This window comes from Bradysia coprophila, unplaced genomic scaffold (assembly GCF_014529535.1).
Source record: "Bradysia coprophila strain Holo2 unplaced genomic scaffold, BU_Bcop_v1 contig_358, whole genome shotgun sequence".
NCBI classification, from domain to species: domain Eukaryota; kingdom Metazoa; phylum Arthropoda; class Insecta; order Diptera; family Sciaridae; genus Bradysia; species Bradysia coprophila.
The window spans coordinates 5,978,042-6,004,907 of record NW_023503616.1 but is presented as its reverse complement, the minus strand read 5'-3'; the positions used below and the strand labels follow the sequence as shown (position 1 = coordinate 6,004,907).

General features: G+C 31.5%; 1 protein-coding gene across 6 annotated transcripts; it reads right to left on the bottom strand.

The window, feature by feature from the left end:
* Positions 1-2,576: 2,576 nt before the first annotated feature.
* Positions 2,577-25,621, bottom strand: LOC119081447. 6 transcript variants are annotated; one of them, XM_037190381.1, is made up of 10 exons: positions 25,435-25,620; positions 18,822-19,075; positions 14,741-14,853; positions 6,990-7,205; positions 6,858-6,931; positions 6,631-6,780; positions 6,335-6,571; positions 5,949-5,951; positions 3,770-3,916; positions 2,577-2,885 (listed from the first exon to the last, which is right to left on the bottom strand). In XM_037190381.1, the coding sequence occupies exons 2-10, from the start codon at positions 18,908-18,910 to the stop codon at positions 2,733-2,735; spliced, it is 1,182 nt and encodes a 393-aa protein (XP_037046276.1). In that variant the 5' UTR covers positions 18,911-19,075; positions 25,435-25,620; the 3' UTR covers positions 2,577-2,732. The 6 variants fall into 6 exon arrangements, with proteins under 6 accessions (XP_037046276.1, XP_037046281.1, XP_037046277.1 ...); XM_037190383.1 differs by lacking the exon at positions 2,577-2,885 and adding an exon at positions 2,938-3,459; XM_037190386.1 differs by lacking the exon at positions 6,631-6,780 and having other exon boundaries at positions 6,335-6,458; positions 6,859-6,931; positions 25,435-25,621.
* Positions 25,622-26,866: the final 1,245 nt, after the last annotated feature.

Sequence of the window (26,866 nt, the reverse complement as noted above, 5' to 3'; positions counted from 1 at the left end):
GAATTTTCATTGTAAACAATCACTCTTCGAATTTGATCGATCACGTTGCTTTGCATTTTTTTTAAAACGAATGCTGTAATAACTCATACGAATTTCATTTCAACACTGGTTTGAGTGTTGTAATAAGCCATGAAAACGGGTGTTGTAATTTTGGACATTTCAATCTAGTTATCGATATTGAAATCCGTCGTATTTCAATTCTCGGTGGCACAATAGTATTTTATGCAATTCAGTGAGCGAATTCGATACTTACGCAGCCTGTGTGCAGTGTCATATGAACCAGTTTTATATCACCCAAAAATCAGTGCGAAAAAAAATTTATCGCACCCAAAATACATCGACACGATCATAATCATATATAGGTTTTTTCCAAGGCCGTTCAAAATGTCAATCGTCATCCACAGATAAACCAACACAACCTCACTTTGAAGTTTTAACAAACAAATTTTTTTGAGTTGCGGTTATGTTTTCTTCTGTGGATGACGGTCGGTCGTTTTTGGCCTGTCAAAATTCGTTTTTACCGTACGATGAAAGAAACCTATTCATCAAATATAATAACAACTGTTATGAATACTGTTAGTTGTTTTTGCAACAGTTGTAACACGTTTTTCAGTAGATGTCAATTTCAGTTTCAGTTTTTTTAGCGAAAATTTTGTTTTTGTGGTTTGTTTTGTAGTCTTGGGGAATTCGCCCACTGAATTGCATAAAACGTTTTTCGCAATTCCGGGCCATATAATCATCACCTTTCCATGCATCCATTTAATGTCGTTTTGAAGGTATTTATTTCACAGTGCGTTTTTGATTATTTTTTTCGCACTTGGGCTTTTTCACATTTTTTTCGCACGCTACATAGCTCAGTACCTTTAAGAAAGACTAAATTTTATAAATAAAAACTTTGCACAGACCAGGATTTGAACATCCAACACCAAAATTCTTCCAAACACCTAGCAGCGACCGTAGCCATTCGGCCACAGAGTCACACAATTATACAGAACGTATTGTTGAAGCGTACATACTAAGCATTGACTACTTGATTTTATTTGGCGCGTCTCTATTCATCACATTGCAATGTGTATTTAGTGCAGGTTGCTTGATCGTTCAAATGAATTCATGTTTGCATATGAATGTTTGGTAGAAATTTTGGTAATATTTTGCATTGGAAAGGTGATTATGGCCTGAAATTGCGAAAAACGTTGTATCTACCACGGTAGGTATGCCGGTATTTTATCGCACACGATGTCTTGTCAACCTCGGCTTCGCCTCGGTACCTTCATACGATTATTGTTTCATAAATAACCATTATGCAACTTGAGATCATAATGTTCGATAATGTTCCTGTGGCCTCGTGTCATTATCACACATCTAGAGCCTAATAAAATACTTCTCACTCGATGTCATAAATAGTGTTAATTTGAATTTTGGTGTTGCGAGGCGAAGCCCTGGTCAAGAAAACACGCAAAAACGAGACTTTTCAACTTTTATCCTGAGTTATGTAATGGATTTTACATGCTGAGGGCGTCGAAAGAAGTGCTTGAAACATGAACGCATGTAGCATGTAAATGAATATTTCATAATTGTTTATTTCGTCCTTTGATTCAATTAAACTTGAAACAAAGACAATTTAAGGAAATGTAATTAAACATTTTCTTGTAGGACCGACCTACAATGTAGCTATACCTCACACAAAAAGAGACTGTTTTACTGTATTTCGAATATTTTGAATGTGGCACTGAATTGAATTTCAATGTTTCTATATTATAGCAATATCCTCTTTGTTGGTAACAGAGTCTATTATAATTCAAGCTCATATACCGTAATATACCGGGGTATACCGTAATATATAGTTACATACAATTACACAGTGTACTCGTATCATCGTCAGTAAATATAGATAGGAATAAATAAGAATATATTTCGAATTCTGTGTTATGCAGTGTCCACATACAACACACAGCCATTCTCTTGTTTCAGTGTACTTTATCAATTCGTTACATGGAAGCAGGAACAAATATACTGCGTAAAAATTTTTCGAATCGTTTGAAATAGAATATCGAATAACGATACGATGGCTGGCAATATCAATAATAAAAATTTACTATGGTATGATATGGCCTTCTTAACCTGTTAGAGACGTCAAGTATATGACCCATATGACCAGTATCATTATAGGGTCTATTAATTCCATCGATCGAAGTATTTTTTATCTGTTGATTTCCAATCTTGTACTTCAATTTTTTTAACATGCATTTTACTTTATAAAGGACCATATTATCAAGGGATTTTAATTATTTTTGTCGTCGTTATCGATAACAGATAAACTGATAATGCAACAGGTTGATCAAAAATATTTCAATACTTGCCTTAGTAGTTTTTACCTACCTTATGCATTGCTCATCATACCGATAAACACAAACTGAGTCAATTGTTTTCTTTTGATTTAAGTCTTTTCAAAATTTCGATTGAAAATCTTGTACTTCGTCGGTTTGGACATACATTTTACTATTAAAGGTCCAGCTAGATGACTTATTTGTCTTTGCATGATAATGGGTATGCTTTCTGTATTATAAGTCTCGTTATACACGTATTTGTCACTTAAAAGTTTATTTCATTTACAAAAAAAAAGTTCGTTCAGTCACATAAATAATAGTCCATAAAGTTGTTTAAATCTAAGAAAAGTTCTAATTTTAAACTATAAATTCTAAAATAAATTATTGTCATTTTCTGATGTCCACTTAAAAGATTGTCCTTGTGTTTTGTGTCACATCTGTACGGTATCGTTTTGTCTTCTTCAATTTTCGATTTAATTGATGGTCCAGTCTCATATCCTTTATCGACTTCTTCTTATTGGTGTGATGGGTCGTGTCATATTCCGTATTATGTAGTGCCTACACGCCAATCGAAAGAATGTAACGAAAAATAAAACGAAAATTCGGTTAATTTTGTCATTTGAGATTTGTTTTACTTTATTTTTTTTACTATTTTCCATTATTTTCCATCATTTTTTCTAAACTCTATTCATATATCAGACGTAATAACAATTTTAAAGAAAAAAATAATTTTGTAATTTCTTAAATCAATAAGCTTATAATCGTAGATTTATTTATCTTAGTACGAGTAAATTTTCGCTTCGTTTTTTTTGCTCTTATCAAAATATCACCCAATAATTTCCATGTATTTTTTCTTTTAGAATTTCGACGCGACAGATACATGCTGCCGTAGATTTATCTCGTTATAATAATAAGTAATAAGTGTACAGATTGATGTATGGTAGTATATAGCAGGAAGTAGATGGCTTGATGAAGATTATGAGGGTAGAAATGGAATTAAGTTGTTTTACAACTTAAATTCATTTGATTAACACACATTTATAAAGCAATTGAGATTAAGATTTTGCATCATAGAGAAGAATATTTTCTATAATAAGCCTAAAACGGCAAATTTTCTATTTTATGTAAAAGTCTAAAAAGAGAAGAGAAAAAAATATTCAAATTATAAATTTTTAGTGGAGTAAATTTTTGATTAAAAAAATAAATAACAAGAATGATGATAGAGTCAACGTGCACGCTGGACTGTTACATCCTAAAAATGTTCACTTAATCGATAATAAAATGCAAGCTATTTTCTAATACAAATAAACTCAATCACGCGAAAACAAACAAACAACAACAATCAAAATGAGATAATTAATTGATTATAAAAATTATCAAAATTAAATTTATTGATGGAACGTTTTCTATGATACTCTGTTTCTGTTAATAGATGCAATTACCTTGACCGTGCCTCTAAGCATTTCGGCTAAGAAATCTGCAGTATTTGAAATTTTGTATCCAAGCCTATGTATCAAATTTGCAATCGGTCCTTGTCCGTTTGGAGGTTGATACACCGGAGGTACGAAGAAATAGTCAATCGGTCGAATCTGAAGTTGGTAGGTATCGTTTGATAATAATTGAACTTTTATTCGTTTAATTTTTTTAATATTTTATTTTATTTTATTCGGGTCGTTATAACTAGTCCCCGCAGTAAATCATTAAAAAAAACTCCGAAGCATAAATTTTAAGTGATAAATTATATTTTACCCTTCACAAGATTTTATTTCGATTAAAAATTCGTTCAAGAAAATTAAAGTTTTACGTCGAACGTAAAGAGAATCAATTTAGATGAGAAATATATTTCGAATAGATGGTAGAAACCAAAACTTTCCCGAGTATTATTTTTCTTTTCCTTAGCTCGAGTGTGAGATATGAGATTGTTCAATGTTCATGCAACTTTTTATATATCGAGTGAAATTCAATGTGAAAGAAATTTTTGCCGCTGCAGACGGGTTGTTTGAATATCTTTTACTCTGAATCAGAAACAAAAGAGTTCTTTGTTGTCACCTAAAGTTAATTGATAGATCTGTAAACTCCATTAGGTGTAAAAGTTACAGAATTTTTGATGTTGTTTACTTCCTTACAGTTTCGAAATTATAAAACCATTTCAATCCAATTTATATTGTTCAATCCACGTACATACGTACTTGTAGTGTTGGTGGTAACGCATCGATTGGATTAAAATATAACTCTCAAACTGGAGGAAAACCTTTTGATAGATAAGTCTCATCCTTTCAAAATGATCCAAAAACTCAACTCAATTCAACTGACATTTGTGACTATGAAGAAATGCTTTTCTTTTTGAGTTCGGTCAACAAGATCTCCTTGATAGAGATACGATTATACTTATTCAGGGTGCCACATCCAAAAAATAGCACTAAAAGCCTATTTCTTCATAGTTTGGTTGCATAGTTTCTAGTGAAGCGGAGAAGGATAGATTGTGGAACCTCTTCTTGTATTCGAAAGTGTATTCGCCACCAACATGAGGTATGGAATTCTGGGTTAAGCTTTGCCACACATGCATTGTCTTTGGCGTTAGCAGTATAATGTTTATGGGAAACTGAATTTAATGCATTCTGTCCGAGCTTTTACTTGCAACAATTACACACATTTTAAGAGCTCACACAATCTATTCCGAAGATAGCTTTTTTGTTTGAAAAACTCTTGTCTGATTGTCCTAAAACTTGTAAGGAATTATGCTGACTAATTAATAAGCAGGTTAAGGTAAAGGTAGCAAGAGTAAGATAAGCATGATAACAGAAAATGTTGAGGTGTTTTAGATTAGCTCTTTTGGAAATTGAAAATTCGGTTTTCTCTTTGTATTAACAGTGACTCGTGAGAAATGATTTACATATTCAAATTAATTTTTTTGTTGTTTTGAACTGAACAAGCAACATATAAATGAAGTAAAACACTTAACGAGTATCAGATGGAAATTGAAATATATTCTATCCGAATGGCTTCGTTTAAGGCTCGGAACGGGTTCGGGTTGACCTGATCAGTTCAGGTTATGACCCGAACCGGTTTTAGACCCGAACCTGAACTAAGACTTTGGGTTCAACCCGAACTTGACCCGAACCTGAATTTTCGATTTCTGGTTCAAACCAAACCCGACCCGAACCAGAAGTTATTCAACCCGAACTTGACCGGAACCTGAATTTCTATTTCGGGTTTGACCCGAACCTGATCTGAACCCGAATTTTTCAAATAGATCAGGTCCGGTTCGGGTGACCCGAAATTTTTACACTAAAAAATGCCAAAAATTTCGGGTTAACCCGAACCGGACTTGATTTATTTGAAGATCTCGGGTTCAGATCAGGTTCGGGTCAAACCCAAAATGCAAATTCGGGTTCGGGTCGGGTTCGGTTTGAACCCAAAATCGAAAATTCAGGTTCGGGTCAAGTTCGGGTTGAACCCGAATTCTTAGTTCAGGTTCGGGTCAAGATCAGGTTCGGGTTCCGGTCTGACCGAACCCGACCCGTTTCGAGCCTTAGCTTCGTTAACAACGACATAGGAATATTATTTTTGATCACGTCGGTTTCACAATACAGTTCTGATTCTGATAAATCGATTACTTACCGTCTTTAGAATGCCAATAAAAAATTATTCCCAAAATAAAGGATTGGTTAAAGTATTGTTCACCAAATCGAGCCAATAGGTTTAATCCATGCATTGTGGAAATTAAAGCAGAAGTAACCAGCGCACATTAAAAATATTTAAATTTAAAAAAAAATGTCGTTTCATCATGCAATTCCATGTAAGTAAGATCTAGTTTGCTCCTCGATTTTCAATTTTCTTTTTTAATTCAATTATTCGACAAGATGAGCTGAATAAAATTTAGAACAAAAACTCTCTTTCCCAGATATCATTCGTCAATGATTCCCATAAATATTGACGTAGACATTAAGAGTCTTGGCAAAAATAGGAGTTTTCCATGATGCTTGAAATGTGTGATTCAATCTTACCGCAACTGATGGAAGCACTGTTGTCGTTGCTGATGGCATTTTCTCAGTGACTGGTCGATTCGTTGTCATCACCGGTGGTGATGTCGCTTTTGTTGGATTTACACTCGGATAGGATGGTCGAGCCGTTGAAAATGAATTTGTATTAGACAGACTGGATGAGGTCATAAATGGAGGTAAATAAGTGGGATTTGTGCTGGATGGAGTTTTTACAGTGTGCTGTTGTGGTGCGGTCATGGACTAATGAGTGAAAGAAATGATGTGATACGTTTTCTTATGTTTAAAATAAACGTTCTAACCGGTGCCTGGACACTTGGTATTCGTGCTGTTTGATCATTTTCATCGTCTTCACCGCCGAAACGATTAAACAAATCGAATTGGTTTAATGTGGGATTTTGTTGTACATCATCAGGATTACGTGCTGGTCTTTGTGTGTCTAGTGTTGATATCTACATTGTGTCATGAAACATGTGTCGTTATATATTGTGTGCAGTCATGGTCGTGATCTACGAGAATAGTTAGTTACCTGATGTGCAGTTGTACTTGCTGGTGTAGTTATTGGATTTTGTGGTGATATTTTTTGAACGACTTGTGTTTGATCTGAAATAAGTGTGAAAATGAGGCTCAAAGAAGTAATGCTACAAAATCGTTCTTTTACCTCTATCCGTGTCACCAGATATTGTGTTGAAACGCTCTTCTCGTAAATATTCTTCGAAACGTCGATGATATTCACCGGTTTGATCCCATTTGGCACGAAGGTCATTATAGTGTTTCGGATAGTAGACGTACAACTTCTTCAGCACCTTCAACGCAACTTCCTTTTGTGAGTTTGAGCAGCGTCCGCATTTTGTTCGCAAGGCTTCAGGTAAAATGCCTAAAAAATTTAAAATGAAACTAATGAATACCGGCGATCTCAATGTAATGATCTTTTAGTTTTTCTTAAAATATACAATTTTGAATTGAAGATGAGCTGAATGTGCTAGATACGACCTGGTGTTACATAACGAATCAATTCAGTTTCTTTTCATATTCAAAAGATATGGCAACTATCATATTCATATTTTGACCATATTTTAGTTTCATCAAAAACCTATCGACTTTTGTCATTTAACGTTTTATGGTACTAACACCATCATGGCAGTCTTAAAATAAAACACAAATGTGAACGCTGTATTGTACGGTTATATGAAGACTATCAGTATGAAGAAGACACGGGAAATCCGACATAACAAGATATGATAAAGGGATCTTCAGTAAGTTATTGTTATCGTATCTTAAAGAAAAAAAATTCGAATAAAAAGAGTGAAAAACAATACAATAAACACATAAATTTCAGCCAGAAAAAAACTTGTTAACTAAACTTTTAAGTCGTAGACTATAATTATTATTAAAACGATTGTAAAATACGATTCGGATTTTCCCATATATTAAATTCACACCGAAACTTGAATTCGAAATTCTAAAAATTTAGGTAGAATGTTGAGAATTTACAATCGGATGCCTATCAATTTAGCAAGTATAAACTGCTTCAAGTTTATATAAATTGGTCATGTCCACGTTCTTGTCAACACTACAAAGGCATTAACGAGAACGTGCCAACAATTACGCTTCTTTAATGTACTCATTCCTAAAGTGTGTCTTTGAAATGAGAAACTTCCATAAACAACGCATGTTTAATAAAAGCCTCGGACGAACAAAAACTTCCTTTTTAAAATCATTTTACATGCTTCACACACCTGCGGAATTGGTTTAGGTTTCAAAAGCCATTTCATACTTGAAATAAAAATGAAAAGTCTAGTTTTCGTGTGTTTATTGACCTCGGCTTCACTTGGATCAAGAAAATTAACACGAAAATTCTACTTTTCAACCTTTCATCACTTGTATGTAAATAACTAATACTAAAATACTAATTCAATCCTGAAAAATTCCAATTTAATTTTCTTCAACCAATCAAAAACAGAATATAAAATAGACCCTTCGGTACCTCCGAATCTCATCAGACTAAAAAGTAATTACAAAGCTTTAACCTTTAATCTTCCGAATCTCTTTATCAAATCAAAATCATCAGTCAAAAATATGAACAAGTCTTAAGTCTTGGTTTTTGCAAAGCTTTTATAAGCAACGCAAAAAAAATGTTAATTTGATGTTACAAAGAATTTAAGCCAAAACATCTTATAGACCAATCAATCTTACGTCGCGTTAAAGCATTAATATAATTATATGATTCACATGTTCATCACATACACCATAAGACATTAGAGATAATTTTTTAGTCGTTTTTGTATCTTCCATCTCTGAAAAGAGCTGGAAATTGAAACGAAGATAGGTTAAGATTTCAAGGTCGATAATTTTTGTTTGTAGCGACATCTTCTAAATTACAAAATTTCACAAACTGAATAAATAAACTACTTAGAGATTTTGTAATTATTTTCCTTCACTATAGAGAAAAAATGGACTTTCCGTCCCTAGGGAAAAGTATGTCCCTCCTTCGTAAAGGAAAACGTTATACTACACTCGGGAAACAATTTGATATTTCATATCACGATCTGGATACGAAATATCAAATTCCTTCCTTTGTATAGTAATATACTATTCTTGTTGATGTAATCAAAGAGATTTGGTTTAATTTGAAAGATGCACCTGCGTGGTCGATAAGAAAAGTTTTTTTTTCATCAAATACGTTAAGGTCAATTGGGTGAATATGGTCAGCGAAGTCACTATTGAATCGTGATTAATGTTAAATTAAAATCCTAAGTCTCAAGAGTTTATAAAAAAACTGAAAGCGTGTCGTACATCGCGTTGATGCATCTGAAACGAGTTATGAAATAATACAATACAATGTATGGTGATTAATAACATTCTTAATCTTTGAAAATCGACAGGCGTGTGTCGAGTGTAATAATTTAAATCTCATAGACAGAATCACTTCAGAATAGATCGGTAAATTGACCCCGATCTGTTTTAGTAATTTACACCTGAAACTTGCGTAAATATCCTTAGGGATTGGTCTTTTTACACCAGCCTTCAGATATTATGAACTCAAAGATTAGAATCTGCCATCTCTCGATAGAAAGCGCCTTGACGACTTCTTATTGAAAACAGAGAGATTCATCTGAAAGTAGGAGTAAGACCAGATCTTTTATCTAAGGTTTGCATTAGCATTTATCGTAGAGGACTCCCATTACTTGAGAAATTTAATCTAATTTATATGTCTCTGTGTGATATGTCTAACATTATGCATCAGCTCGGAGAGGGAGTTTGGGTTTATATTTGCATCGACACATAAAAAATGATATGCGCCTTCGGCTTAGGATCACAATCACCAAAATAAACATTTGGACACAGGTGCATAATATTTATTACTGTTATACTTCTCTTGCTTATAATAGCTTTTTCTTATATTTCTTGAGATTAAGGTATTGGTGTATTGCTATATAAGAAAAGACTACACCCTCTAGACAGTGGGCATTGCTAATTGACATTGTTTTCTATAACAGATGACCAGTCGTTTCCAAGAGGTTAAGTATTTGACAGAGTTTTTGAACGTGGTTTACCAGCTTGACAACTTAATCAAACAACAATTAAATTGTATGTTAATTTGCAAGTCTCGACTAGATTTTAAAATAGAAAAGTGATTTGTCTTTTGTGCAGTCCATACTATCCACGACCTTCATAAAAACAGTTGAAATGAATACTCTGAAAGCCATGGATAAATGACGTTGATCTTTTATATTATAAAACTGCTCTCAAGCTTTTTTTGCTTCTGTACATTTTATACATTTTAATTGGCTTGATATTAAATTATAAATTGAATGCAAATTCTCTTTCCATGATTTCTTACCGTTCTGGCATCTTGTCATGGATCTTTTTTTTTAGATTAACTTTTATAAAATACAACTCATGAGGAGAAAAATAAGCTTCAGAGTGTCATCTGACAAGTTATATTCCACACAAAAATCTTGTTCTATTACATAGCAAAAAAACAACAACCTGTAAGTACTCTCGTAAAACATAAACAAAAAACTTTAAATAAGTTTTCAGTTAATCATTTTTTTTTTGTCGTTCATTTTCGTTTCATCATTCAATTTCATAAACAAAAATTCTAAAATATTTTTTTGTATCAAATTGAAGAGAAGAAGAAAAAACCAGAAGAAGTTTTTACATATGGTATTCGGTCGAAATTACTGTTTGAAGAAGATTACAAATAAAACGCCGGGCGTTGGTTTCAAGGTTTCATAATTACAAACGACTTTAAACCATTAAGCAAATATTCTTAACTTAGCAACTGATAAATTATGGTTCTGACTTCTTATCCGTTCTTTTTTTCCTTACAAAATAGGTAGATTTTGTAAAATATTTCAAGATTGTTGTAACAAAATCAATATACATATTAGTTGTGATTATTGTTGTTGGTGTTCTCAAAATTCCCATTGCTAAGTAAAACAATAAATAAATTTTTCTAACTTTAATTTATTGAAATTTCAAATTAGTCGAATTAACGTTTACAAATCGTAAGTGATATAAACGTTACGCTCATGAAAATACGTTCATAGCACTTCCGTTATAATTGAAAGTTGTTGATCTCGCATTTCGCATATTGATCGACTCGTCGTGTCTATATACGTACAAAAAAAAAAACTCGTAAAATTTTCGCATTACTGCTGGCACATATTTAACTCGTAACCTGTGTATAGAAATAATTAAAGAAAGAAATAGTCACAAAGAATTACATGTGTGATACATCTATAATTGAAAAGATGGCTGAATGCTTTTTTTGGAATTCTAAGAACTGTGCCGAATTCCACAAAGTATTTTGGTGGAGCGCTGCTCATTGATTTTACATTATAATTTTGCACCATTCAAAAATCAATATTTCGTCGTCCATTTGGTATGTAAAGAACTATGAATCATGCGACATGTTTAATTTGTTTATTGAAATATCTTAAGAAAACAGAAGAGCTTGGCGATATTTTCTTAGAGTTGAATGAATCTTGTTCGAATATTTAAAGCCTAATGTAATCAAAAGATTTGAACATTGATAAATCGACGAACCTGCTTATGAAAATAACTAAATGAACGATACAAATGATATCATATCACAAAGTGACTAATCTAATTGCTAATCTTAGGTGTTGATTCACTTCAACGAAATATGTCATTCCCCTATTTAACATGTGCTTCAAAAATGGTGTTCCCCTGAGTAAAACTTCAGCACTTGCCCTCGCGCTTGCCTCAGTTCTGGGCTCAGGCTACAATGTTGTCGTATGTATTTGTATCAATATCAAAATTTGTAACCAGGCATATAATCTACGTATAAATGCATTTCTATGGCCTCATTACATAACATCAATTTCGATTACAAAAAACGTGAATGTCAATTTCGATGGACAAAGCAGTGTGTCAAGCGGTTTTAAATAATCTAGGTTACAAACGAGGCAAGGTGTGAAAACTGGAACTGTTATGACAACAATAAATTTCTAATTTAACACAAGTTGTATTATAGCGTTAAAAGCACTCGCACGCTTTGACAATACAATGAACATCTAAAAATGCGATCAATTATGTAAATCAATAAACAAATCTTACTTTTTTCACCTACTAAACAGAGTTAAATTTAGCGAATAACATCGGCGGTTGGTGAAGCAATGAAACGGTATAAATGCTTTTTACGCGATATACCATGGAATTCTGTTGAAAGTGCGACTACCGAAATCGGGTGCATCTCACAGTGGATTTTTATAAATGTCTCGATAGGTATGGATTCCTTGAGGGCAAAAATATTTTTTTCAAAATTCCTCAATGTTTGCACATCTACTGAGAGCTGATAGAAAACCGGAAGCATTCACTTTTCTATATGATATGAGCAGGGTGAAAAAAAGTTAAAATTTGACTATCTCGGGGAACCTCTAACGGTTGCGTCATATTTTTACCATTTTATCAACTCCTTATATCAGTGTAAACAAATATCAAACCAAATAACATATTTGCCTTGACGCTACATGCAATTACCTTTCCCATGACACCCCACACTACCATGTAACTTTCATGTATCTGGAGAAACCTTCATAAGGAAAATGTATGTTTCGGTTTTCGATTAGCTCTCAATAGTAGCTGAGGCATCGGGAAATTTTGAAAAAAAAAAAAATGGCTTCTAGGGATACCTATCTAGGCACATATAAAAAAGTCCACTGGAAGATACGTCCGAACGTCCGATTTCGGTAGGCCTACTTTCAAAAGAATCACTCCAGCCTTTCTTGTGAACATCACCGGAATCCTTGTGTATGACCGACAAAGAGATAAAATTTGGTCATTTGAATTATTCACAACAATGAATGGTTGTAATGAATGGGCTAATAAAACGTAAAATGTTGTTACAACTAGCCAATAATGTCGAGATAACTGGAATTCAAAACTATACATTAAACACACTTCACCACATTGCTTTCATATACCACATTTTTCCATGTATAGGCACGCACCAACGATGGCTGGTTCCACTTGACATTGATTAAATACAAATTAAGTTAAATACAAACAAAACAAGTGCGGAAATTCAGATTTAACGCTTATTTAAATGTGAAATAAAACCTTTGTCATTGCCAGCTGATGAGATAAAATTGATGGTAAAATGAAGGCAATTTGTTTATGTTATTGTAGGACTTGAATGGGCAGTATTGAGTGATCAGATCATTAATCATTTGACGAGAAGGTATGAATACTTTCTAATATTGCAAGTAGACCTAATGACATTAAGAAAGTGTTAAATTGTGGAAACCAGATTTTCTAAAAGAACCAGTTGCGTATAAGGATGTTCATTGAATATAATTGCGTGTTTGACGTGGATTTACATGTAAAACTCATTGAAATATTTATTTTCTCTAGAGAATCAAAGGTCAGACGATAATGTACGCACACCACTGCTGCGATGATAAGTGCATTTTATCGCACAACAGATACTTTCTCTGACCGCAAAGATTCTTTTTCAATACTGTCATCAAAAGCTAGGTGTATGAGGTATCTAACGACTTGTGCTATGAAAAAAATATTTATCCTAACCTAACTCAACGGTAAACAAATTAATCCAACGTGACGAGAATTATTAAATAATTAAACGATTTAATTATGAGAATATGAACTGGTTTATCAATTTAGTTTCTGTAAGAGTAAAAACAAATGGACAACACAAAAAAATGGTTCATAAAAAGAGTTGTATATCGATGGTAAATAACCTTGAGATCGCGCCAATATGAAACGTTAACAGACTATATACAAAATGCATTTACATAAAATTCGAATTCAATATGAAACAAACAGCCAAACAGTGTTCTCTTTAATCCCTCCCGTCCGAAACGAATTCCAAAATCTTCCAAATTGAATGCGTTTACAGTAAACAAGCAAAGCAACGAAAAAAACTGATTAAATCGGAGAAAAAGGTTAAAGAAATCTTTAATTTTTTATTTGATTTTAATATTCTAAACAAGACAAAAAAACACGAAAGAGTAATCGGCGTGGGGTACTATTAATTTGGTAAGGACACTGGCTGAATTTGAAAAAATAATAATAATTTATTGACTTCGTACTTAAGGAAAGAATTGTGTTTCGTCTGAGTCGTGTTATTATTGTAGTATTTGAACTTTAAGATTGTCTAAAAAGAAGTCATCATTACCTTGTGTTTGGATTGAGAAAAATGTCGCATTATGAAACTACTACCTTTCCTACATGCATTCCTCTTCACTTGGATGAAGAATCTCTTTTATGAAACAGCAGAGATTAGCATTTCTAACTTATCGACAGAATTGAGAAAAGAATATTCAAAACGTGGCCTTATGTTGAAATGTTTGTTAAAGCTAATAAAGTAGCAGATTTTGTATCTAATTCAAATACTAGATCACACATCGAACAAAAGAAGTAACAGATTTGATAATTATAATGGCAACACACTGAAAAATGTATTTCTTCCGATTTATTGGAGGGCATACCAGAGACAACTGGTCGCACAAAATGCTTCCAATTCCAATCTGTTCAATAAACTATTCTAAAATACAAGTTATCTTGTGAATGTGAATTTTTAATCTGTGAAGGCTCTGGTCACCTGTATGTATTATTCATGAAACATAAGATCAAAAGAACAGTCATCAGATATATCTAATTCTGTCAAAAAAAAAATATTTCTAAATTTACTGTTTCTTATAAAACCTAAACACTTCCCATACGGTAAAACAATAAAATTAAATCGTTGAATTTAACCTCACACAATTTGTATTTAATACATTTGACAATTAATGCCTCAATAAATAACAGATCTCCATTTAAATGTCTTGAAAATAATTTTTTTTTCAACTTTTTTAATTACAGGAATTAAATTTTAATTATTTAAAAAACACAAAAAAAATCTTCTAAGTAACTTACGCTTCAGCTCTTTGCCTTCCGGTGAACATGGCTTACGACTTAATAAACATTCAACATAGTTGGTAACCAGTCTATCACTGTTGAGAATGGTATCAATATCAAGGTTGTTGTATCTGAAAAATTAATGAAACAATGAAAAACTTTTGTAGCATAGTACACAATGTGGATGGTGTTAAAGTAGAAAAAAAAAAGTTTAAATAAATAATAATCAACATTACTAAAAGTAATAAAAATCTGTAGATTTGATTCTCATTCAATGTGACTTTGCTTTTTATTCCAGTGGTAGACAAGACTCGATATCAACTTCTGTATAAGATTTCAATTTGAAGCAAAAATTATTTTGATATTGACAATGGTATAGGCAAAATTTCTTGTAAAGTTGATGCCAATATTTTTATTGTAAAATCGGGAAAAGTGTCATTAAACTGTATCAAATAACCAGGATATTTGAAAAATGTAATGTCGTTGTATTGAAAACACTAGAATAGCAACAACTTTAAGGTATCAGGTAAGTGAACTTGTAACCGTTAGTAGCTATATATAACTATAACATGTGGGATTGAGATTCATGTTTCTATATTCAATGAGTTTGTCATGGTATGTGGGCTCATATGAGTAGAACGCCTACATAAGCATAGCCTGTGAAGACTCATTTCTTGACCTAGCACAATGTAGAACGTAGAACTCGCATCATAGAAGTAATAGTCAGGTCATTTAAGTGAAATATATATTGTGAAAATGCTCTCAAGAACGAAAATAAAATGTTTATCAACAATGCATTTTGATTATCGGAATCATAATTGCAAATTTATTCAAATGTGATCATTTGCATTGCAACAATGTCCTCGTGGATTTGAAGACTGTCTCCAAATCATGATGAATTCGGAGCAAGGTAATACTTAAGAGTTAAAAAATTGAGATGGAAAATATTCTTGAAAATATTAATTTAAAAAAATTATTGCCAAATTCAATGCAAAAAACACCATAATTATCTGCTCTCCACCGTTTGCGAAATGTTATTTTGTATTTTTCTATTTGATAATTAAATACAATTTTCTAACGACTAAAATATGCAAATATTTTGTCAAATCTGGTCCCCATTATGCGGGCCACTCCAATTTGTGTTTCGGACCAAAACAATCCAATTTGTAGTCGTTTTTTACGTATACATAAAAAGTTATATCAATTTCGATGGAGATCAAGACCGCAAAATAGAATTCTTATTAACTAATTGTAGATAATAGGTCATTAACAACATTTATACAAATATAGTCAGCTGATGACATTTATGGAGACGTAACACCACAGAAAAAAAAACTGCCTAAAATTACATTCGACTTTAAGTATCAAGATCATGATCATCCTCTTGAATAAATAATGAGATGCTACTTCGTTTCGCTTTAAATATTGTTTTCTGTTGATGATATGGTACGTAGAAAATTCAGTTAGCTATGTGACGTGATTTATGAAAATTATGCATATCTAGTATAGGTATATACCACAATAGACGTCGTAACCTTTTCCGTTATTCGGAACAAATGAGATGTTGGATCTCCTCTTCATTATATTTATTACTATAATTAAAATGTACAATTCAATAATCATGTTGAAGGTTGTTAGCTAATTCATACCACATTATAGTATGAATTTATGAATGAAAGAAAAATAAATAAAAATTATTGAGCAGAAATATTATGACAACATATGAGCTTCATCTTTATGTCTGTATTTGGGCAAAGTATTATTGACATTTCGAGCTACTGTTGGATGATTTTTGTATGATTATTTTTTCAATCATGAATCGTGACCAAACTAAGAGTATTTGTGGATTGTTGGTTTCGATGCTTATAGAAAAGTTATTTCAATTATTTTTTCTTGTATTTTAATTGGACTTAGGTTAGGATGTGAAGAAATTTCACAGTGTAAATTGCAAATAAGAGGGAGCTATTGCATATTTAATTGATTTAACTTTTGGTCACAAAAATAATTGCAATTAGAATTTAATTTTAATGAGATAAGCGCAAACTTGCTAAGCCATACAATAACTCTTCAATCACGAATGAGGATTCAAATTTGTCTAGTTATTATTGCAAAATATTCGTCGATATTAGAAAAAAAATGAGACCAAAAATTACGACACATAGATGATTGACCACATTCGAAAATATTAGTAAAAGTAATGATTATTATTAGGTCAATTGTGTAAACTGTTCAAGTTAAATACTTGAAATCCGAAAAAAAAGTCCATCTTGTACTTGTCGTTTTTTTATGATAATAGTGGAAGGTCTAAATCCATTTTAAACAGCAACGCTTTTCGATGTACATTTACATATTATTCGTTAACGAATCTGTAAGCCAATAAAACCGATGAAATATCGCTTGTTGATTCGAAAACTGATAAATTTTTAAACGTCTTTTAAATATGTAAAACTTTAATAAATAGCATGAACCGACATGAGTGCATTCAATGCCATGATCAATCAACTGAACATTAAAATGTGACCGTGTATAGTGTGAGATGTTGATGATTTTGAAAAGCTAACTCACATAGGTATTGATCATTTTTATTAACTTTTAATGACAGTATTTCATTATGGTCTATATTTTGTTAGACTTTTATTATCTGAAAATTTGTCATGTTTAATTGGAATATAAAGTCTCTCGGACGCCACAGAACGTTGACATCAATTGTATAAAAAGAAACAAATATTTTACTACGTTTAAGAAGAATAATTAACCGAAGCACTGTGTATCATCGTGGTAATTTATGACATTCAAAAATTGTATTTTTTAGGTAAATCTTATGTTGTGATGTGGTTAGGTCGGTGCACTCAAAAAACAAAAAAAATAATCGTAAATTAAGAACTTGTGTTAAAAAAAAGAGGTAAATAACATTTAACTTGCACCACCGAATCATTTAAATGCTTAAATTGAGCGGCTGTAAAATATCTTAAATTTTATTGTTTGCAATTAAATATTTTTATTCAAAGTTTTTTAGCCTATGGAGATATTATCATTTTTATGCGCAGCAAATTTTAAGCTCGATATACGAAAATTTAAAAAAAAAATGAAAACCATAACAACAAACGCAAAAGTTGCGCGAATGAAAATGAAAACAAAAATATTTGAAATTCAAAACATCAAAAAAATGAATAAAACTTAAAAATCACTGACCTCTCTACCAATAATTCTGTTGATATTTTCAAATGGCCAAATAATGCTTGAGACATTTTTGTTTTTTCAAAAATGTTTCTTTTTTTTAATTTTTTTTATATAAAATGCAAATGCAAAATAAAAATGGCGCCTGGTGTGTATAGATATAATGTATAGAAAGATTAAACATTCCAAGAATCCTGTTTTTATGTTGCCATTTAATCCGAATAAGGAGAGGATGCATAGAGTGATAAAAAAAAACTTAATATTAAGTGAAGATGAAGATGTTTGAATTTATTTGTTTGTATATTCTTCACTGTGGATTTTTATTTAAAAAAAAAACAAATTCTGGTGTTAATCACGTGTCTTAAATGATTCTTTTCAAAATGCAAATATGTCGTCGTTTCGCTGCGTTGAAATAAATCAATATTTCAAAATAACTGATTTTTTGTCTAATTGAATTAAAGGCAAATATTTCCTTTAAAATAATCACTAAATGTAAACAAAAACGCGGAAGAAGAAGAAGATGAAAAAAACATTCGTATGACAAATGTACATTTTTTTCCTTAAGTAAAAGCAAATATTTTTGCTATTGATTTGAAAAGAAATGTAAAATATTAATTTAAAAAAAATCTTATTTACTTAAAATGTTTAATAGAGAGTACACATCAACAGGTCATATCGTTGAATACGTTAACCGTTAAATACCACCCAAAAATGTGTGTCAACTAATTTTTGTTCAAGTTGTTTTCTTTTCCTCACAATATCATAAAGAAAATAAAAGAATAAATTTCAATATCACTGGCAAATTGTCAACTACGTATATAATAAATTAGCAACAATTTACTTTTATGAGATGGAATGCGAATAAAATATTGATTTTTTATCCGCAGTAAATTTAATTTAATTTTTTTTTGTTGTTGCTTACCTTACACTGTAAAGATCGATTCCCTGGTCACAGTATGCATATTTGGTGTAAACCAATATTGTTCCGATTACCGTAAAAATGCGATGCATTTCGAAATTGTTTTTTTATCACTTCACAAATTTTCAATTTTTTCTGGTTTATGATTTTAAAAAATAATTTTTATTTTCAAACTTTTAAAATTCTCTTTGCTGATCGATCGTTAAACATTGACAAATGTTTGTGTTTTGTTTTTTGTAACTCTTTTTTTTGTTTATCTGGAAAATTTTTAATTAATTGATTATTAGTTTTTATCTTTTTTAATTTGCGTCTCGTTTATTCAATTATTTTTTTAACTGGTCAGATACACGTTGTCAAAAATTAATTTAAAGTAAACTTGTAGGCAAAAAATACCAAATTCAACGATTTGAATGATTAAACAATCATTCGACTATGGCAATAAATTGATTAAAAAGTAAAAAAAAGAATAAATAATGGAAACAACGAACGAATAAGAGAATATATATGTGACGCCATAATAGCAGACGAGTCTTCAGACACCGCTTACAGTAAGCAATATAAAAACATCTCGTGTATGAGGCTAATGATCTGTTATTATTTCGTGAGTTTAGCATAGTGTTTGGAGGCGATAAATTTTTATATATTTTCACATGGAAAGTGATTTGATGAATAAATATTATACAATGTTGTGGATGTTTTGTTTGTAAACACACACTGAAATTCAAATTAAATTAACGACAAAATTTGTTAACAATTTTATCTTTGTTACTAAATAGAATTCTCCTATCAACCACCCACTCAACGAAAGCTTAGCGTTGAATGTCAGCGTATCTCATCATCTTATTTATTAACACGATTAGTTTCTTCCTTATGTTGTGACACATTTTTTTCTTCTTCTGTGAATCCTAATTTAGCATTTTGAAGGAAAGGTCTTCTTCGAACAATACAATATACCATGATTCAGAATTTGAATTCATATGAAAGATGTGGACGTGTAGAATGCAGATCATATTTGAGGTACATTAAGCTTAAATTTCGGCGAAGGTTGGCTTTGTCATGAGTCCAAAGGCAACGATTTTTAGTTAAATAAAATTGTTAGATCCTCGTGTCGTTTATTTAAGTTGCTTGTGACTATTTTTGTAGATAATTTCAATGAAAACTAAATGTTGAATCAATAACATGAATGCCAATGCGATAATGGAGCGCTCTTATTATAGTGGCAGAAAATCCGGGTTAACAACATGCAAAATATTCGCGAAATTTATTTTAAATTGGTCTAAACGAAATGGCATTATTTTTGTATGATGTACTTAGGTAAAGAAAGCCAACGCTCGAAGTATATTTTATCGGTTTAGTCGTTAAATTGTAATAAATTATTTAAAGAATTTGTGGTATTCCATTGTTTGAATATTTTTTATTAATTTTTTTGCTTTTCATCATCTATCGCTTAGCGTAGACTCTTTGCGTTGGTATTTGGCGATTACAAATCGTATTTGTTTATATGGTCTAGTGATGGAGGTGTACGAACAACAAATTATAAATAAATTGTTGTGTGAGGAAACTATTTAGCTAATAATACGACAGAAATGTGTAATCTCTCCAATGACACAAGAAATTATAACTCAAAAAATGGCATGTTAGCAGGTGGACCCACCGTGAAAAAAAAAACAACTTCACAGACATCTCAGCGAAAGTAAAGCATTTTCAATTGTTGTGTTTTAAATAAAATAAACAAACAAAGTTTGCAAAAATGTGACAAGATTTGTCAATTAATTAAAAAGTGAAAATTATCGAAACAAATAGAAAGACAACTCGAAAAATATGAGAAATTTGCATATGGTATTTTGTCTTCGTTAGGTAGTTATTATGTTTATTATTTACACAGTTCATCGAACGTTCATTTGTAAAGAAAATATTGTGATAGTAAATTGGTGGTTTATTGGCGTCTTGAATATACATCCTATATTTTGATAAAAACAAAAATATAAAAAAAAATGTACGGAATGAGGCGCCGTCATTTTTCAAAAAAGTTCGCATAATTTAGCATGTAAATATAATTTGAATAAGCGCGCCATACTTAATTATTTTATTCAAATTTGCAGAATTTTTATGAAATATCAAAATGTTAAAGAATTTCAAATTGATGCCATCCATTAAACGATAAAGAAACGAGCTGAAAACTTATGCGCAAATTACAAAGGAAAAAATTCGTAGCCATAAAATCAATAACAAAAAACATTTTTTTAGGTTTTTTTTTTAGTTGCCAGACTTGTATTCGTTTCATTTCAAATAATATTTGATTACACAAAAAAAAACAAACTGCAGAACGGAAAAGGAACTGTAGAAGCATATATTAGAATAATTTATCAACATCTGAAACTTGTCTAAGGTACAGTGAACGACATCTCAAATGTCTCACTGTCATTTTTTTCAGAGAATGTCATTGTGAATTTGCAATACCACAATAAAATTCTCAGAAAAATTTGACAGTAAGACATTTGAGATGTCGTTCACTGTAAGTTTGAATATTCTAATTTCTATTTTTTATGACTTAGAAGGTAAGATAATGTAACCAAATCAGGAAAATGAAACATTCATAAAAAAAAATCGGAAAGCAGTCCAAAAAAAATAATTAATTTCAGAATCGCAATAATTAGTCGTGCTGTGAATGTTACAAATTAGAAGTTTAGTGAGAATTAAGTGATTTCATTCAAATATTTTGTTAACGAATCTGTATTCCAGCGACATTGAGAACAAATATTTCCTTTGTTTGCTAATTCACAATTGTATCACAATTTTTAACGTAAGTACATTAATGTACAGTGTAGTGATTCAAATGTTGTCGGAAGTTCATACAGTATTTGTTTTTCAATCAACAGTGAATAACTGAGAGTGGTGATTGAGCTTAACGAAAGACATTTGACAAAAGAAAATTCGTTTTCAATTTTGACATTGCTCCCTAACCCAAACAAAGATTTTTTTTTATTTTCTCTCAGTTAACCTTCTATAGAATAACTTGTATGACCGCTTACAATAGTTGAGTGGACCAGCTGGAAAATAGCTGAAACAAATTCATATCTAAATTTCACTGATATCCGCTGTAGACAAAATCCTTCTGAAAGTTCTTCATGCAATCCGGTGTGAAAATGATCCTTTTTTGTGTTACAACGAAGAAGATTATCACTAATGCACAAGAGATCTTTTGAACCTCGGTTTCGTCCCGGATTGAAAATCGACATCTTGTTGCATAACTACTTTGTATGACTAATTTTGTAGTGAAAATCATATCATATTTCGTTTCACTTATTTCAATAAAGATCTCTGTATAAACAAAAGATAAAGCCATCCGTTGTTTGCAAAACAAAGTCTTAGGACTTGTGGAGTAATCAGTTGATTACGATGACATTTTTTGATATTCAAAAAATACCCTTTGATTGGGAAATCCAAAACACCAAGCTATGTACTACTGTGAGACCATTTCGATTTTTTTATAAGGAATTCACCAAATCAATCATCGCATTTCTTGCAATCAATTCAAAATTCCTTTTTCAACAATAATTTAAACATCACCATTATCAATGACGCATATGAAAATAGCAAAAACTCGAATTGATAAACACATTTATTTTCCGTACATAAGCACAAACTAATGAAATTTGAATAAATCCAAAATAAAATATCGGAATTTAATGGAAAGACAGAAAAAAAATCCTACTAAAATGTTTAAATTATTGTAATTATTTTTGATTGCATATTGAAGCATCGGTGATCATTTAAGAGTGTAGGTCGAGAATAGCATTCGTCGAATTAAAATCACCAAAAATGTTTATAAAGTCTAACCATTTTTTTCAAACGTTTCACGTCTCACAAACAAATTTAAAGAATTCAGTCAGAAAGAAACATTGCCAAAAATTAGAATATTACACACAACACCCAAGGTCATCATGTCATCAATATAGTTTGGCTTTGCAATAAATACTAATAATTAGACGTAAAGATAAATACTTCCTTGAGCATCACAACAAGGCAAGAGAGCCAAGAAAGAAAAAAAAAAACTTTTAAAATTTGAATATATTTCGAAACAACAAGTGACATATTGTATTATGGCATCATGTTGACGCTTGTTGATCATCAGCTTTATATTTAATGTAGCTTTTATAATAAATTCACAGAAGTGACGCTTTGAATATGTTAAAATGTTTTGGTAGCTGGTATATCACGTTTCAACAATAAAATCGTACTAATTTGCATCTAATGGTGGTTGATGCTCAATAAGAAGACTTACTTGGACAGAGATACCAAATTGAATTAATTCGTTTCAGAAAACATTGTATAATTACGCAACAATTTGCCAGTTTGTATTTAGAAATCAATTAATTTAACAAAAAAAAAATGTTTCTCAACAACAGCACATTTACAAAAAGAACTGAATGACCTGTAATTAATTGGAGATTGAGTCTTTAATAAAATTTCCTTAAATCCAAATTTTCATAGCTGTACACAGAACAATTAAGAAAAAAAGTTATGATCATAACCGGACGCTGTATTATCATCGAAACTATAAAAAAGTTAATTTTAAAAATGATCATATGTTTATGATGGGCTAAATGATTCATAAATATTTATTACGTGTAGTAAAAATTGTAAAATGCAAATCCGAATATAATACTCAACAGTTGTAAACGACAATACCACAAAGCGCTTATTACAAGTAAAAAAATAAATAAATAATTACGATGGGAAAATGTTGTGCTAGTAGTAACCAATCTAACTTATTGAATAAACTGAAATGTACTACAAATTATCTGGTTATAGCTACCGGTTGATGGTAGTTAATTGAGCTGTTTTCAGATGAACAATTCTTGATTCTAGATAGATTGGTAAAGACATTCTTTTAGAAAATAGTTTTTTTTATTCTCAGTACGTGCGTCATTGGATTAAAGAATTAGTGGTATGTATTTAGAGGCCTGAAATCTAGCTGTATTTTCATTAAAATTTATCTCAACCTGTTTTAAAATGGATTTACTACTACAGCTTACGTTGTTAGCTATTCGTAGAGTTAACAGTAGGAAGTTTCTATAGTTGTTAATGGCGTCATAAGCGGTGTCGGGGAATCTCGCACACGCGATCATAGTATGCGTCCTTTTACGACATGTAACGAAAAGTCATGACTGTGCGAGATTCACCACTTAGAGGTGAATCTCGCACACCATGAATTTGTGTGGTGTGCGAGATTACCCTACCCCTCATAAGCTGCTAATTTTCCTCTAAATTACTTCATATTTTCCACCCACACAATATACAGCACAATATAAAGGTGCAATCTTTAACTTACTTTACTTACTATACAGGCTTTAACATTTCAAATGTCTCACTGTCATTTTTTTCAAAGAATGTGAATTCGCAATGACACAATGAACTTCTCAGAAAAATTTGACAGTGAGACATTTGAAATGTCGAAACTGTAGTGAAATGATTGATCCTAAATCTTGTACTTCAATGGTTTTCTATACATTTTAATATATAAGAGAGAGATCAAGAGATCGTCAATAGTTGTTAAGGTTATAGTCCATAACAGTTGATTAGCCACTGATTAAAAGGCTAATTTTTGATTGAGACCGGCTAAAAAAAGGAAATGCCAACAACTGGTTGCATAGCGTAGCCTGAAAAAATACGCCTTATCTGTTAGATTATTATCTTGAATGCTTGGCAGAACTCGTTCTGAATCATAAAACCACTCACTTTAAGAGTATTGGTTGTTTCGTTGTTTGACTCTCCACTACTGTAATCTAATATATCAAGATATTCAATGTTAGCATATTCATCAATTCAAAAAACGTCACAATAAAATAACTTGCATCTCTCGACAGGCATAAATTCTTGCGTCGCAGATGAAACAAGTTCTCATTAAAAAAGATGGAAATTCGAAACAATTTCTTTCGTCGTATTTATAATAGACATTATCATCAAATAGCAATGAAATGTTTGATATACGACAAATAATGCAACAAAATCAAACAAAAGCGTGTCATAAGTTAAAATTTATTTGAATTTGTCCATTATAGCCGATTGCCATTGACTGTAAAAAGCTCCGTATTTGTAAAACTTTAAAAATTAGAATGGATTTTCTTTGGAATGGTCTGTCATTGTTTGTCAACACTTCAAACAGGTCTATTCCACTTTGAAATTTTCGAGAATAATTTTTTTATTTTTACAAAAAAAAAAAACAAGATGCGATAAGGTTAAACGAGGTATGTTTCGCAAATTATTTCAATCTAAAAAAACGGAATTCAAAATTTCGTAACCGAATTTGAATATTAAATAGTTGAGTTAGCTTTACATTTAATGTAAAACTATAATGACCCCAGACAGTGCACCTATAAATAAAGAGTGTAACATTTGCTACATTCAACTGCTTTTGTTCCCCATTGTCTTTCTTGAATTTCCTTCAAAAGGCTTCAGATATTTATAAATGACAAATGGCAATATAAGGTACACAGCCCTGATCTATCATCAACATCGCTAAACATGTATTTGTCATCAATCGATTTTCGATTCTCTTCAAATAATCAGTCTCTTGTTTATATTTCAATTAGCAAAACAAAAAATTATTTACACTTCACTTCAACTTTGCGAAATAATTGCACTATTCATATCACCGAAAATGGTCTCCGTTCAAACAAATTATTCTTTCGCTAATTTAAACTTGAATATAATTCAATTCGATTTTTCTTCAAAAAATGATTGTCGATCTTGACGACCTTCTCTTAGCGGTATACACATGATACTGAATGTCTGCTTATTTGCCGCAACATTTTATTATATCTTTTCATACCGAAAGCAAAACATAACGATAAAAACATCTACCTTTTACGCGACTTTTAATCGAACGCGGATGATCGTGAGTCGGGTAATCTGTAGAATACCGACGCGACCGCATAGATGCTTTCAGGTGTTTTGATTTCAAATAAAGTTTTATTCATAGGTGCATTTACCATCGAAAGCTGCAGACAAGCTCCTTTAATCACCAAATCGCGGTGGTATGCACATATTTACAGTAATAATTCTAACTTTTAACGAATAAAAGCGGAGACAGATATTGAAAAGCAGCTGTGATATAGGCAATAGTTATTTGTTCACCGAGGGGAAGAAGTGAGAAATTTTATTTCAAAGGTATTGTAGCGAGAGCCACAAGTCACTCGAAAAATGAAATTTCCAACTTTTTTCCGAGGTCAACAGAATGTTTTTCACAACAAAGGCTCCCGAAGTTTCAGCTGAGGTGATAAAATGACTCTTTGGCAGGGGCAATGGTAATGCTGAACACCCGTAAAGTCAAAAATTTAGAATAAATGTCTGATGCAGTGCATCAGTGATGTACTTAACAGCAAGGAGCGGTGAGTTCTAGCAAGTATAACAACGTGATTTTATGTCTTTGTACCCTTGCCTTTTGTAAAAAGTTAAAGATAAAGTTGCGGATGATTGGAGATTCTTCATGGTCTTCCTACGTATGTATATAGCAATCACATGTTTACGCAGTTGGTGTATTAAGCTATGTTCAAGGGTTACTATTATACTTATGTGGAACGCTCTTTTATTTCTTTCTACGTTTCTTGTACAAAAAACAATTTTGTATTCCTTTCGAGAGAATGATCCAAGGTTACTCGGTGACAACCCGTTTGCAATTTTAATTTTATTTAATCAATAGACGACCAGAATGCAAACCTAAACGGAATTATTAAGTGCCCGTATTGTGCGAAATACCCATAATCATTCTCCCATTCTATAGATATACTTTTGTTCAAGTAGTTAAGCACGACAGTCGCGATTTGTGGCGATAGCTGTTTGTTTTGAATCGAAAATTTGAGGCGAATTTATGTTCTGTTAGTATCTCTGGCACACGTGATGATCTTTCTTTGTTCGACAATAATGGCCAATTTAAATCAATTCATCAATTCAGTCGTTTTTGTTTTAAGTGTGTAATATGTTATCATTTACACATTTGAATGGATTTGATGGATCTGTGGAAATATTTGCGTGAGAACATTTCT

What these genes read in the sequence shown, in the direction of transcription:
- LOC119081447 (XM_037190381.1), bottom strand. Translation starts at nt 18,910, where the DNA reads ATGCATCGCATTTTTACGGTAATCGGAACAATATTGGTTTACACCAAA. An exon ending in GGAAGGCAAAGAGCTGAAGC is followed by an intron (nt 7,206 to 14,740) that starts GTAAGTTACTTA and finishes TAAATTTTTTAG; the next exon opens with GCATTTTACCTGAAGCCTTG. An exon ending in ATCTGGTGACACGGATAGAG is followed by an intron (nt 6,932 to 6,989) that starts GTAAAAGAACGA and finishes CACTTATTTCAG; the next exon opens with ATCAAACACAAGTCGTTCAA.